General features: G+C 36.8%; 1 protein-coding gene across 3 annotated transcripts; it reads right to left on the minus strand.

Moving 5' to 3' along the window:
* Positions 1 to 7,418: 7,418 nt before the first annotated feature.
* Positions 7,419 to 13,319, minus strand: LOC131162054 (serine/threonine-protein kinase PEPKR2). 3 transcript variants are annotated; one of them, XM_058118174.1, is made up of 5 exons: positions 13,089 to 13,319; positions 12,907 to 13,009; positions 11,912 to 12,756; positions 8,295 to 8,591; positions 7,419 to 7,998 (listed from the first exon to the last, which is right to left on the minus strand). In XM_058118174.1, exons 3-5 carry the CDS (start codon positions 12,657 to 12,659, stop codon positions 7,631 to 7,633), a joined length of 1,413 nt encoding a protein of 470 aa, XP_057974157.1. In that variant the 5' UTR covers positions 12,660 to 12,756; positions 12,907 to 13,009; positions 13,089 to 13,319; the 3' UTR covers positions 7,419 to 7,630. The 3 variants fall into 3 exon arrangements, with proteins under 3 accessions (XP_057974157.1, XP_057974159.1, XP_057974158.1); XM_058118176.1 differs by having other exon boundaries at positions 12,907 to 12,984; positions 13,089 to 13,310; XM_058118175.1 differs by having other exon boundaries at positions 12,907 to 13,319.
* Positions 13,320 to 15,025: the final 1,706 nt, after the last annotated feature.

The following is a 15,025-nucleotide window of genomic DNA, read 5'->3' on the forward strand; positions in this document are numbered from 1 at the left end:
GACAAGGAGCTGATTTTAATATTTCAGATGACGAAGCTCTAAGGTTTTGTAGTAGGTTGTGTGTACCTAATGACGCTAGAGTTAAAAATACTATTTTGGAAGAGGTGCCCCGTTCCCTGTATACAGTACGTCTAGGAAGTACGAAAATGTATAAGGATTTGTTATCCTTATTTTGGAACAATATGAAGAGAGAAATTGCTGAATATGTAAAGCAGTGTTTGACATGCTAGCAAGTGAAGGCTGAGCATGAGAGACTGGCGGGACCATTGTAAGCACTTCACATCCTTGAATGGAAGTGGGAGCATATTTCTATAGACTTCGTATCGAGGTTGCTGCCGGCACTTCATGGACAAGTTGCCATCCAGGTAGTCATTGATAGATTGATCAAAACTACCCATTTTCTTCCCATCAGAGTTAACTACTCCATGGGTAGATTGGCAGCACTGTATACACAAGAGATAGTCAGATTGCATGGAGTGCATGTGTCCATCTTTTCTAACTAGGATCCACTTTTCACGTCTCAGTTCTGGAAAAGCTTACGGAGAGATTTGGGATCCCAGTTGGCTTTTAGCATGGCCTTTCATCCTCAAACCAATGGGCAGATAGAGAGGACTATACAAATATTGGAGGATATGTTGCATTCTTGTGTGCTAGATTTTGGAGGCAGTTGGATTCAGTACTTGCCACTAATGGAATTTTCTTACAACAACAGCTACCATGCCAGTATTGGGATGGCCCCGTATGAGGCATTATATGACCGGAGATGTCGATCTCCATTATATTGGGATGAAATTGGAGAAAAGCATATATTAGGGCTAGAAATGGTACAGCGAGCTTTTGATAAAATTAAGCTTATCTAGGAAAGAATTTAAACAATTCAAAGCCGACAAAAAAGCTATGTAGATATCCATCAATAAGCGCTAGAATTTGATGTAGGTGATAATGTGTTCTTGAAAATTACACCAATGAAAGGGGTAATGAGATTTGGGAAGAAGGGTAAGCTTAGCCCTAGGTATATTGGGTCGTTTGAGTTATTGGAAAGAGTTGGCCCAGTTGCCTACAGGTTGGTGTACCCCTAGCGCTATCCAGAATCCATGATATAATTCATGTGTCCATGTTGAAGAAATATGTCCCAGATCCATCTCATATAATAAGTTATGAGGCACTAGATATTGGCGAGACCTTATCTTATGATGAAGTGCTCGTTCAGATTTTAGATCATAAAGAGCAGGAATTACACACCAAGAAAATCCCACTGGTGAAAGTACTCTGGAGGAATCATGCAGTTAAGGAAGCTTCATGGGAAATAGAGGAGGAAATGCATCAGACGTACCCACATTTATTTAGTGGGATCCTGCATTAGCTTGGGAAAGGTAATGGTTCAAGAAAGAAATCATGTATATAAGTAAATTTTTGTGCAGGTTAATTAGTTGAATGTAATAGTTTTCTATTTTGGTTGATTTTGGGAGAGTTTTGATTTAGTTATTGTAATCTCCTAGAACTGTATATGTAACCATGATATTCCTCTGCCATAAGTGAGGGTAATTAATAAAATTTTAGCGTTTTTCTTTAAGGTTGGTGCAAATGAAAGATAAAAAATTTCGAGGACGAAATTTTTATGAGGGGAGAATGTAACGACTCGAAAAATAGGAATAATAAGAAAATATAGGAAAAAAAGGAATTTGGTTTGGTGTAGACCAAACCGTCAACGATTTGGTGGGGGAGCAGAAAACCGTCGACAGATTTTAGCTTGAATCAATGGATAAACGTGATTTTGGGATCCCGACAGCAATTCTCTGCAGTTTAACCAGAGTAATTTTGTGAATCGGGCATTTCAGGCACCACTCCAAAACCAGGGTAAGGAGGTTATTTTTAAAATTTTAGCTAGTTATTGGTATTATGTGGGCCTAGGTATGTTGAATGGCTATTATTCTAGGGTTAAGTTGATTAAATTAGGATTTATGGATACAGGCTTTGTGTGGGTGCCGCAGGCATAGTATTTGGATTCCCTACAGGCATAGTTCCAGGAAATAGGTAAGGTGATAGATTATGTCAAGTATTTTCATAAAATTTTATCGTTTAAAATATAGTATTTAATTCAGAAATTGTATATATGAATTAATGTAAGTTCTTGGGAAATCTGATGTTTGAATTGAGAAAACCTGGGAAACAGATTTATTACTATTTTTCAGAAAAATATAATCTTCCCAGACAGTCAGCATATTATAGAATAGCACTCACTTGTGTGGCACAAGTATAAATACTTTATTGCAGATATTAGCATGTTTTTATAACGAATTTTTAGAAAATCTATAAATAGTACAGAACTTATGATACTTTTAGTATATCGTGACAATTCAGCCGGCCCAGATGTCGTGATAATTCAGCTGCCATAGATGCTGTGATATTTCAACCGGCCCAGATGCTGTGATATTTCAACCAGCCTAGATGCTATGATATTTCAGCCGGCCCAAATGTCGTGACTAGATATATTTATAACAGTTTATTTAGAAACATTATTATGACAGATTATACACAGAACCATGAAATAGTTATATTATATTTATTTATGAAATGTACTATATGATAGTAGAACCTGGATGGCTTAGTTTAGTATCAGAGCACGGTACCGTAGTTATCAATTCAGATTAGTGTCACCACCCGTCTCAAATAGAGTGTCGGTGTATGGATGATTGAGTCTAGTATAGTAGTGTGTCCCTATAGCAATCCGAATCAGGCTGGGCAGGCCAATCGTACTTACAGACGAGTCAATTTTGGCTTAGCATGGTAGGTCGACCATTGCTAGGTCCCACTTATGGGTTGCACAACCCAATCATGTGGGGGTAATACATGATGTCAGCTACCTATCCATTCAGGGGATCATTTTAGTATTATACATAAATAACAGGCGATTTATATGCATACAAAAATTTCAGCATTATACAGATATAGTAGAAGATTTATATGCATACATAAATTTATTATGACACATTATGTTTATGTTGAAATATGATTTTCTTCAGGTTTATACAGAACAGATTTACTTGATTTATTAGATGCAGTTAATTATGTGTAGTATATGTTTATAACACAATAGAACTCATGTGCCACACACTAATGCTAATCTATCCCACTTACTGAGAGGTGTCTCACCCTAGAATTCAAACATTTTAGGAAACCCAGATAGACGAGCGAAGCGAGCTTCGAGATAGAGGAGGTTTTAGTACTACCCTAGCTGCAGGGTAAGTATTTGAGTTGGAAGAGAGATTTTGTGTGTCCCTAGAATATTTCTATGGATTTTTGGGGATGTATATGTATAATTATGAAGTTGGTAGGACTCTGATCTTGTGTATAAGGTTTAGGCATATCATGTTTTCTACTGCACAGTTGATATGTATTTATGAACAGGTATATCCCCGGTACCCCACTTTGGGTTCTGGTTGACTTTGTTTATAATTTGTAGTATCAGAGTTTATTAAGTAAATATATTATAATAATAATAATAATAATAATAATAATAATAATAATAATAATAATAATAATAATAATAGAATTTTTGGGGCGTTACATGATAGCCTCCTTAAGCTCTCTATTTTTCTGAGCAAAAAGGATAAAAGAATTTAAATTTAATGAAAATAAAATAAGTAAAAAATTATTTAAGAGATGAACAATGGTAAGAGAAGGGAAATTTCGATGCATCATAGAATATTATCGACTAATTTGATGATGTCTTCCTAACTCAGTGTGAGAGGTATTGGGTGGCTGAAACAATAGGATGTTTCATAAACTACCCCAATCTGAGAAGTTTTTTATGCTAATTATCTGAAATAGTTTTGGTTTTGGTAGGCTTAAAGTCCTTTAATAATTGTGCTGCCTTTGTCTAAAAATAAACAAACTCCCCCAATATAGTACCTTTTCTTTCTTCTTTCCTTTTTTATTTTTCCTCCTTCCCTCCCTTTTTAGGATAAAGGGATAATAGGCCGATTCACTAGTAAACTTCATTACAATAGTTAGGGATAGAATTCAAAGTTTCGTTTCCAACTATTAGCCTCATTGACCACCTAAAATGGGGTATTATCCTGATTCAAATTTTCAACTTTTGGACAAACGAGAAGCAATTTTTGTCCTCTTCACAAAATCAATATTTGATAACCTTCTGCAAATTATCAAGGTCCTCAACCTACTTGAACACACCAACTTTCAGGCTCATTAGCTGGGATGTCTTCTAATTGAAAGTTCAAAACTAGACTTTGAAGATTAAAAGCATTCTTAGTTTCATTGGAATATTCTGTTTCTCCATCATTTAAGACTAGGGAAATTGTGATAGCATTTTTCCCCTTATTTTCTGCCTTGTGGGGGAGATCGTCTAGGATTTCGACAGGAAAATCACCTCCAAATTCCCCTTCTCTTTTTTTTTTTTTTTTTGGCACTTTCAACTCCCCAAGAAAGATAGATTCTTCATAGTGGGTTTTCCTAGCGCATTTGGGAACTCACCTGGGGTTTTAACAAAAGGATCATCCTCAACTTCCTCTATCTATTCTCCCAATTTTACGGCAAAGATGTTCTTGCTGAATGGATATTCTATCTCTGATGCCTGAGGATTCTTGCCAACCATTCTATGACCAAACCCACTCAAACTTTGCCAAGAGTAATTAAGAAGTTGAATGCTTTAACCTTGTTATCCTCGAAGTGACATTGCTGGCTTTCACTTTGAGTTGGCTCGTGTGTGCTTACTACCTATATAGGTCTATCATGCAAATTTCAAATCTTAAGTTTGATTTTTCTTTAAGAGCAATGAATCCCAAATTAGAATCACTCACAAGGATGTATAGTAGGCTCAAGGTCTCAATTTTACTAGCTAATGGATGTTGTGACAATTTATGATGAACCACTCATTTGTTTGATAGGTTGCCTATGTACTTGATGTAGGATCAAGTCCATAGGTAATTCCTTTTAATTGCGGAAAATATGAGTTGCATAATTCGAAAAGGCTTTTCTTTAGGTTTTAATGGGGTTAAGGTTTAGGGGTATTGAAAAAAAAATGATATTTTAGGCTCAAGAATTTTATTTTTTGTGAGTCAGGTTTATCGACTTTCTTTTGTTTGCCTCTGATGTTGCTCATGGTGCTTTTTCTTTTTACTCTTTTTTTTATTGATTTTATGTTCATCCTCTTTGATCATACGACCTTTGAATGGAGTTAATGAAGAAAAAAAATGTAGGCTCAAAATGGCTATATAGGGACTATGATCATATTTAAGGTAGCTGAAAGAAGGCCTCTTGTCATTTTGTCCCCCATCTTTTCCTTAGCTACATGTGATATTGTCACAAATTTGAGGATAGAAGTTGGATGCGCACAATTAAGAGGAGAGGTAAAAAAATTTCTTTCTTTCAAGAAATAAAGTACATGGTTTTTGTTAGGGTTCAAAACTCTTCCTACAATCACATTTGGATTCGACAATCGTTTGAATTTTATGTATAAAACCTCTTAATTACATCAAAATTGACAGGCTGGTACAAGATTTCGCCATCCATATTTTCCAAGATAATAGCTCATCCTAAGAAAACTTTATTTATCACGAGGGATCCTTCATAGTTCGGGATGAATTTTCTCTAGGATCATTTTAATTGGCGAGGATCTTTTTTAGCACCAAATCGCTTTCTTGAAAGATACGAGGTTGGACTTTTTTGTAGTAGACCCTAGCTATTCACTACTAGTATAGTTGGCCATGGTGGATAGCTCGCATCCTCTTTTCATCTATCAAATTTAACTAATTCATGTCTTTTCACCCATTCAACTTTTGTTAACTTTTCTTCCATCAAAATTCTCAAATATGGAATCTCCACTTCCACAAGTAACATAGCATCCATGCCATAGACTAGAGATTATGCAGTTGCCCTTGTAGATGTTCTCATTGATGTTTGATAAGCATACAGTGCCCATTTGTTGCTTTTGGAGGGACCCAATGATGTCCATGTCCTACATTGAAAACGACCACGAGGCTGCAATGGTATATAATGGAACTAGGGGTGCATTCATTTTGTTAGCATAGATTTGGCATTTATAACTTTTGCTCACAAAGTCGATACAATTTGACTCCATGGTTAGCCAATAGAATTTAACCCACAATATTTTCCTTGCTAACATATGACTATAAGGATAAGTTGAACATAAATCACCATGTACTTCTTCCATGATCCTTGCTACTTATATAATGTCTGCATATTGAAAGAGGATCATATTTAAGACCTTCTTATACAAAGTGTTTCTACGTAGAAAGTATCCCATTGCCAAATGCCGAATCATCCTCTTGTCAATATCAGAGGCATGGGGTGGATATCGTTATTTTACTAGAAACTATTTAATATCATGATACCACAACTTGCCATCTATTTTTCAATCATCATGCAATGTGCGGGGCTTTTGCTGACATAAACATGTAGTGGTTGAATCTTTTCATTACCCACCACTCTAAACATGGAGGCCAAGGTTGCTAAGGAGTCTGCAAATTTATTATTGGTCCTAGGCAAGTGTTCAAAGGAGATGAACTTGAATTCTATACCAATTGTTCCGTGAAGCGCTAGTACGGGATTAACTTTTCATCTTTGGTCTTCTATTCCCCTATGACTTGGCATATTATCAATGTAGAATCCCCATAAACCTCCAGGCCATGTATACCCAATTCCAGTGCAACTTGTAATCCTACAATGCATGCTTCATACTCTGCTATCTTGGTGCAAGGAAATGTCAATTTAATTGCCATAAGGAATTATTCTTCTTGAGGGGAGATAAGAATTGCCCCTTGTCCACAACCATAAGTAATTGACACCTCATCAAAACACATTTTCCAATTAGGCTTCTCCTTATCTATGACTAGAATGTTTTCACCAGGGAATTCTATCTTGGCAGGTTCATTGATGGTTGGTTATTACTTGCCCCTTGATTGCTCTAGATGACTTACAGATTATATTACATTCTGATAGCGGCATACGTGATCCTTCATAACTAAGCAAGCTTCCCAATTATGTATTTTATAGGATCCATTCTAGATACTAGCCAAGTGACATGGTACAACATATATTATTAAAGTCGGTGAGCTACCCACACAAGGGTGCAACAAGAAAATTCTATCATTGAGTAATTTGCTTCACAAGGATTAAACCGCTTGCAGATAATAGATGTCCTTTTCTCTTCTTTCAAACTTATCATTTTGGCAGAGCATGTATACCACAGGCTCTTTTTAGTACTGTGAGATACAAGATTAATACATTTTAGGTGTCAGTGGCATCAAGAAGTATCTCTTAATTTTCTCAAAAGCCACCCCAGATTATTTGATCCATCTGCTTCACCAGGTATACACCATCCAGCACTCCATTAACATATTTTCGTACATTTTGCTGTGTCCATCCTAATAAAGGCATTTCCAAGTCAAAATCAAGTGTAGTTAAAATTTCAATCTTCCCATATGAACAAATCCAGGGCCAAGGAAACACTTTGTTCCAGTAGGAATGACAGTAATCAGCAGGTTAATTCCACCGTAGTCAAGTGCACCCTGCCTTAGGGGGGGGGGACAACAGTAACAACAACGAGATATATGCTGGTTGTGTCAGTCAGCTGGTTATTTGGGCAGGATCAAAATGCTTTACAAAGAGCATTGGCCTTCAAATTGGAAGAAGGGTGCTCTTGCATTGGTCCACTCGGTCCACACAGCCTGCTCCTCTTTGGTTCTGAAATCCTCACCTGTGAAATTGCCACTGCAAGTGCATCCACCAGTCCAGAGTCATCATGTTCCTGCTCCTTTGACTTGCATCCCAAGCTTTGGGATAGAGGCGATAGAGTTGAACCCTTGCTTAATGAGTCATTGTCCATTTCTTCCCCAGAATACGTTCTGGGTCGCACAGAAATTTGATCAGAAGCCAATTCTGACTGGCTCTTCGACTTTGACTTGATGCATAGCCTTTTCAGTGTTCGCTCTGTGTAGAACAAAATCCATGGATGCACTGACACAAACACCCATCCAAATGTTAACAGAGTGAATTCACAGACTATACTATCAATTAAAGAGACCTATAAAAGCAGTATTAGAAATGAAAAGAAATCTGCAACTTGGTTAGAAAGTTTTTGGTTGGAAAAAGTTAATATCGAATAGAAAGCATTCTCTCTGTTTTTTGTTTGAGAAAATTATATATGGAGAGCTAGCATTCTCTTACACACTCTTTTTGGCTAGTGCCAAAGAAGGAAAACCAAGGAATTCTGGTCAATGAAATATAAACGGACTTGCTGGTCAATAGCTTACCTAATACTTCATCTACTGTAATCCTGACTGAAACATCCCTTGTCAGCATTCGCTCAATTAGGTTCCGTGCAGGCTTAGAAATGCCATTCCACTTCCCTGTGTGGAAATCCAGCTTCACATTTTTTATTGCCTCAAACAAAGCCTCTAGAGAATCTCCTTGAAATGGAAGAACACCAACCAAAAGAGCATGTAAGAGGACACCAACACTCCATATATCCGCTTTCTCAGAATAGTTCCCTATCAAAACTTCTGGAGCAACATAAGCTGGACTACCAGCCAAACCGGTCAATGTCTGACCTGCAGAGTGGCAATTGTACCATTCAAGCATGAGGTAAAATTAAAGCTACTGAGTGAAATAACTGGAAGCTCAAAAGTACCGAAAAAGCAAATGACCCCATCACAAAAGCACAAGGCAAAAATACCAATGCCAGTGAGGAATAAAATGTATTCTCAAATGAACTAATACTTCCAAACACATGAAAAGAAAGCAATAGATAATTATAAGACATATTAAAAAACACATAAACATACAATGTTATTTCCCAAATTCACATAAGCCTTGCCTAAAATCAGAGATCTAGTTGTAGCTCAAAACTAAGTGCTTGCCAACTCAATGCATCACTTACACTTGCACAGAAGTTGCATCAAAGAGACTCTGGGTGTGTGTGTGTGTGTGTTTGCTGTGTGGTGGGGGTATAAGCATGTTAAAAATCAGATCATAAATTCCGGTTTAAGACCCTCAACCATGGTTTTAAATAAATGTTGTAACCGTCATGTAACGATTTTTTGGGTTACCGATACCGTTACTGCAAAATCGGTGAAAAGAAAAATTATGGCTGTAGTAGCCGTTACGTAACCGCTACAAGACTGTTACACCAAAAAATTTATTTTATTTTTAACTTTTTATTCTCACTTTTTCCCTCTCTTTCACAAATCATTCTCAATATACCACATGTGGCGAGGGGGGGGGGGGAATTATAATGAGGATGACAATGATACAAAATTTACTATTTCTTTAAATACTCACAAAACAAACAAACAAAACCAAGCCTTAGTCCCACTAAGTGGGGTCGGCTATATGAATCCTTTTACGCCAATTTATGCAATCATAGACTATTTCTTTTGATAGATTCAAGGATATTAAATCCTTACTCACTATCTCCTTGCAAGTTATTTTAAGTCTACCCCTACCCCTTCTACTGCCCCCCACAGTAACTAAGTCACTCTTCCTCATAGGTGCACTATAAGGCCTACATTGTAAGTGTCCATACCATCTAAGCCGTCCCTCCCTTATCTTATCTTCTATAGGAACTACACCTAACTTATCACGAATATGTTCATTCCTTAATTTATCTTTCAATGTTATACCACTCATCTATCTAAGCATCTTCATCTCGGTAACTTTTACTTTTTGGATATTATGTTTCTTCGTCGCCCAACATTCCAATCCATATAACATAGCTGGTCTTAAAACTATCCTATAAAACTTCCCTTTCAATTTTAAGGGTATTCTACGATCACATAGCACACTTTAAGTACTTCTCCATTTTACCCAACCTGCTTTAACTCTATGCATTACAGTATCTTCAATTTCTCCTTCAACTTGCATAATGGATCCAAGGTATCGAAATCTACAAGTGCTATTTATTTCTTCATTATCAAGTTTAACTTCGTCTCCAATATTCCTCCTATCATTACTAAAATTATATTTCATATATTCTATTTTATTTCTACTTATCCTAAAACCTCTAGATTCCAAAACTTCTCACCATAATTCTAACTTAGCCTCTACTCCATTCCTAATTTCTCAATTAATACAATATCATCTACAAACAACATACACCATGGAATCTCCTTTTGAATACTCTTAGTCAATTGGTCCATCACTAAAGCAAAAAGATAAGGACTTAAAGCGGATCCTTAATGTACACCTATGGTAATTGGAAATTTTCTAGTTTCTCAATCTATAGTCCTTACACTAATCATTACTCCATCGTACATATCCTTAATGACATCGGTATACCTATAACATATACCAATTACTCACAAGAGATGCATTAATTAATAATTTGAAAATACTAACTTGTTAGGAAAATATTTTATTTTGATAATATTAGTAATGTCCTTTTCTATTTATTTTATATTTGTATTATTCGTATGTCTTATGTGTCTAATAGATTAATGGAGTGTATAAAATATTTTTTTTATTAATTAATTTAGCACACATAAAAATGTATTATAGATAAGAACAATGAGAAGTATAAATACGCACAAACACGTAATTTTTCTATTAATAGTGGTTTAAAACAAATGTATCCATGTTGTCCTTACCAAATAACTTAGTTACTCCAACCAAAGGATCCTAAATATATACTAAAACTCTTTCTAAGAAATGCTAAAAGCTTAATCAAAAAATTTCATGGCCATTACATCCACTTCCCGTTATGTAACATCCGCTACTCCTGCTTCCCATTACACACGTTACCGTTACATTACGCTTCCCGCTACCGCGATTTAAAAACATGCCCTCAACTCCATACCACAACAATCTAAACTTCCTTGATCATATAAAAGAAATAAAAAGGCTTTTGAGGCTTCAGAAATTGATGTTTTCAAGTATCAAAAAAGAAAAATTCAGGAATACTATAAATATGTTTTTTTCCCAGATTGGATAACACACTAAATACCCTATCAATGAAGAACATCGCAGTGCAGTAACCAGTAAGCATGCAGCCCATATGCAATGCTTATACATGCATGTATAGGGCTGCATTACAACAATCAATTCTGTAAAAAACAAAAGTAATTTAACCATTTGTTGAGATCTTTGAGCAACCAAAAATCTAAAAAATTTCACAATGTCATGTATTTTTTCACCTGCCTACACTGTTCATAAACACTGTAAAGGAGCAGTCAAGGAACTGAAAATCATCCCTCAAAACCTAAATAAATGTCAGAAACATACATATTAACACTATAATTGTGAAGAGAAGAAGGGAAGGAAAGAGAAGGGAAGGGAGGGAGGCATTAAGTAATATCTTCATCAGGTAGATTTATTCCTTTAATAAGGGAGGAGGAAAGGAGTTACATTTCCCCCATCACCTCCGAGAACCCCATATCCAGAGGTTTTGAATGGAACATGAGTGTAAGGCCAATAATTACCATCCTATTCCCTTGTGAATTTTAATGAAACACTAAAACAAAGGGATTATCCAGCATAATATTGAATTTGAATGCAGTGATTTCACATTCAAGGGCCTTTTTCATTTTTGTGAGAGAGTCTGTTAGAAGCCAGCTACCTATACGACCCAAAATACCTATCCCAAACCCTGTACTTTAATGAAATATCCAAGCAAGAGATTTAACCAGTGTATCCAACCCTTTTTCTTCCATTCCCTTCTTAAAAACCCTTTCTATCTCCTTAACTTTTGAACAACAAACTATAGTAAAACTATAGAAATGCATCCAATACCCGTAAATAGAATTCAAAGTAACAATCATGCTAATCAAAGCTCCATGTGCTCAATAAAAAGAAACTGAGGAAGTTGGCAAGATATTAAGAACAAAAACACTAACAACAGCAGCAGAAAACAAGTGGCCAGCAGCCAATCATTTACCTCCTGCCACCCTCATGGCCAACCCAAAATCTGCAAGCTTTATTTTCCCAGATGATGTAAGAAGAATATTTTCAGGCTTTATATCTCTATGTACAACCCCCATATCATGACAGTATTTTATGACCACCATCAACTCCTTCAGTATATTAGCTGCCCGGTGCTCTGAGTACCACTCGTCAACCATCTGATCAACCAAACGTCCCCCAGAACACAACTCCATAACAAGATGAAAACACTCCGAATCCTCATAAACTGCCTGCAATGTCACGACACCTGGATGACCTGACAAATGCTGCATTATCTCCACCTCTCTGTGAACCGTCTCGTCAGCCTTTTTCAAGGTCTTACAAGCAAATTCCACTCCACTAACCCTACTCCGGCAAATCGAAACGGACCCAAATTTACCATGCCCAATTGTGGCGCCTGAAACATAATCATCTTCAATCTTCTTTTTCCTGCCCAATTTAGTGGCGACATCAATACACCCTATCTTCCTCTTGAGGCCCCTTCCAGGACGGACCAATGATGAAACTCCACAAGGTGGCGCCGTTGCTACGCCCTCAAGCCTACTTTTACAAGAACCAACGGGCTTATCACAACCCCCATCTCTACACCGCTTCTTCAACCTCGCATAATCTTCTAACGAATAATGAGCCCTAATATTCGACAACGATGACTGCGAATCACAGGGTGACGGCGCTCTCTTCAAGCACACATCCACTTCGCTTCCCTTCCTCTTCATCCTCATCAATCCCGTGCTTATGCCATCCGGTCCAAATCCATGCTCTACTAAACCATCAGTACATTCAACTGTGTCGCGATTATTCAATTCATCAACTTCACATCTGAGATCAAACATTCAAGAAAAAATCTATTAACCCGCAATAAAACGAACAGATCTACATTCAACAAAAACTAAAACCCTAAGCTGGAAAACCCCAACCGGTGATGGGTTACATAGAAAACGGAATGGGCGATCAGAGGAAGAAAAATACCTTTATGAATCATATGCTCGGCAGATTACAGAGAAATTACTTATTTCCACAAGCGATTCAATTGAAGACTTTCCAGTCCTGGACGGAGAACCAAATCGAAACCCTAAAATCTCCGACAGATAAATGGAGTCGGAATTGGGAAAAATAAATTAGGGAGTATGGAGGAGTTTAAGGAAACCTACGTGGCGAGTGCAGTACAATACGGGATCGACTTTAGCGAACGAAATTTTAAGCGGCGAAGACGTTGGGGCGAAACGGCGGTACGCCGTCGCGCTGCCATACCCCCCCTTAGTCACGCGGAAGTTTAATCATCTTAATGACGTATGGCCAAAAAAAAAACAAGCAAGAACTTCAAGAAGAAGTAGCAGGAGAAGAAGAAAATAAAACGAAGAAAAAATTGTGTGAACCTCTTCACAATATAATATTACTATCAAGATTATGTACGGAATATAATTTTCAAATTAAACTTTTAAAAAATATTTTTTATAATATTTTTAAATATAAAATTTCAATCTTCATACATTCAAATATTATTTAAAAAAAAATTTAATAATTTTTTTGTATTGGCCGCTTTTTTTGAAAAATAATTTAAAAATATCAATTAAGTTAAAAAAACATACGAAGGAGTTGTTTTTAGTTCTTTATTTTAGTTCAAAAAATATTACAACAATTACATAGACGAGACAAGCATAAATAATTTTATTAAGAAATAACAAATTAGTTGCTTTTACGTGCAAGTTATATTTAGTATTAGAAAAACATCTACACTTTCCACTTTTCATTTATTGTATAATTATTCTATAGCAGATATTTAGGAGTAATTTTGGAATCTTATTCCTTAACTCATGTGTATAAATACACCCTAAATAACATAATAGAAAAAAATCTTTTCCCAAATTTAACATGGTATCAAAGCCCTAGGTTTTCTTAATTTTTTATCACTTTCTTTGCTGCCGCCGTCGCCGATCATTCGTCTTCTCCGGCGTTCATCTTTCACGACTTGTCTTTTGGTTCGCGGCTCATTATCGTAGTCTCTTAGTTTTCAATTTTCCGTCGTCTTCTTCATCGATCGCTCGTCTCTCTCAATTCATCGACCGTGCTCGACCGTGTCAATTCTCTCATCACCGCATCTCTTATAGATCTCTCAATCTTCGGTGTTCGCCTTCGACATTCGTCACCTCTCTCAGTTCTCCAACGATTCACCACTCGCCGAATCCCAATCTCTCTCTCTCTCTCGGCTCGTTGTCTCAAACTCCTCCGGCGGTCTCTCCTTTTCTTCGGCAGTCCTGCCTTCTCTCAGACACGAGAAAATCATTATTCCCTCATCGTTTTTTTTTTTTCTGGATATCTCTCAACTTCTCAATGCTTCTCCATTCGTCTTCTTCGACAGCTCTCCGCCTCTCAGTTTGTCCTCACGTCTCTCTGTTTGATTCTCCTATCTTCTCTGGCAGTCGTCTTCGGCTGGTGCATCTCCAGTTCTTTCCCATCTCCCGCGTCGTCTCTCTCAGTTCCAGTTTGTCATCTTGGTTGGTTTCTGTTCGTAGCTTTCTGGTGATCCATCTCAGTCCTATTTTCTTCTCCATTACCCATCTTCTCTAAAAGTATCTCAGCTCTATTTTTTTCGGCAATCCAGCCATCTCAGCTCTGGCGACAGTTTTCAGTTGATCATTAAATGATATTTATTTTGTAATTTTTATAATGATTGATTAGTATATTATGAATTGAATTCATTTTATAATCTATTTTGAATCCTTATGGTGCGGTTGATCATCTCCAAGTATCCCTCAAGCCTCTGGTCGTCTTCTCTGGCATCTATTCAGTTTTCTCAGTCGTCAGCTACATTCCTTGTCTCAGTTTCGACTCGCCTCAGTGGTCTCAACACTCCGACGACACCTTCGACTTATCTGATTAAATAATAGCTGAATTTTCCTTTCAGTTCTTTAATGACTGAAAATACTGTCACAGGTTCTTTAACTTCTTCTGAGATTGACATCCCTGATCTCACTACTGAACAATACCGTCAACTTTTAGATCTTTTATCACCTTTGAGCACCAACTCTGCCAATTTTGCTGGTAACCTTGTCTCTTGTCATTCTGCTTCTTTTTCTAATACTGAATG

The sequence above is a fragment of the Malania oleifera genome, chromosome 8, assembly GCF_029873635.1.
Source record: "Malania oleifera isolate guangnan ecotype guangnan chromosome 8, ASM2987363v1, whole genome shotgun sequence".
Classification (NCBI taxonomy): Eukaryota; Viridiplantae; Streptophyta; class Magnoliopsida; order Santalales; family Ximeniaceae; genus Malania; species Malania oleifera.

Excerpts from the sequence above, each read along its gene's own strand:
- LOC131162054 (XM_058118174.1), bottom strand. The coding sequence starts at position 12,659 with ATGAGGATGAAGAGGAAGGGAAGCGAAGTGGATGTGTGCTTGAAGAGA. Across the intron at positions 8,592-11,911 it reads GGCCATGAGGGTGGCAGGAG|GTCAGACATTGACCGGTTTG; the intron begins GTAAATGATTGG and ends GCCACTCTGCAG. Across the intron at positions 7,999-8,294 it reads TACAGTAGATGAAGTATTAG|TGCATCCATGGATTTTGTTC; the intron begins GTAAGCTATTGA and ends TGTTTGTGTCAG.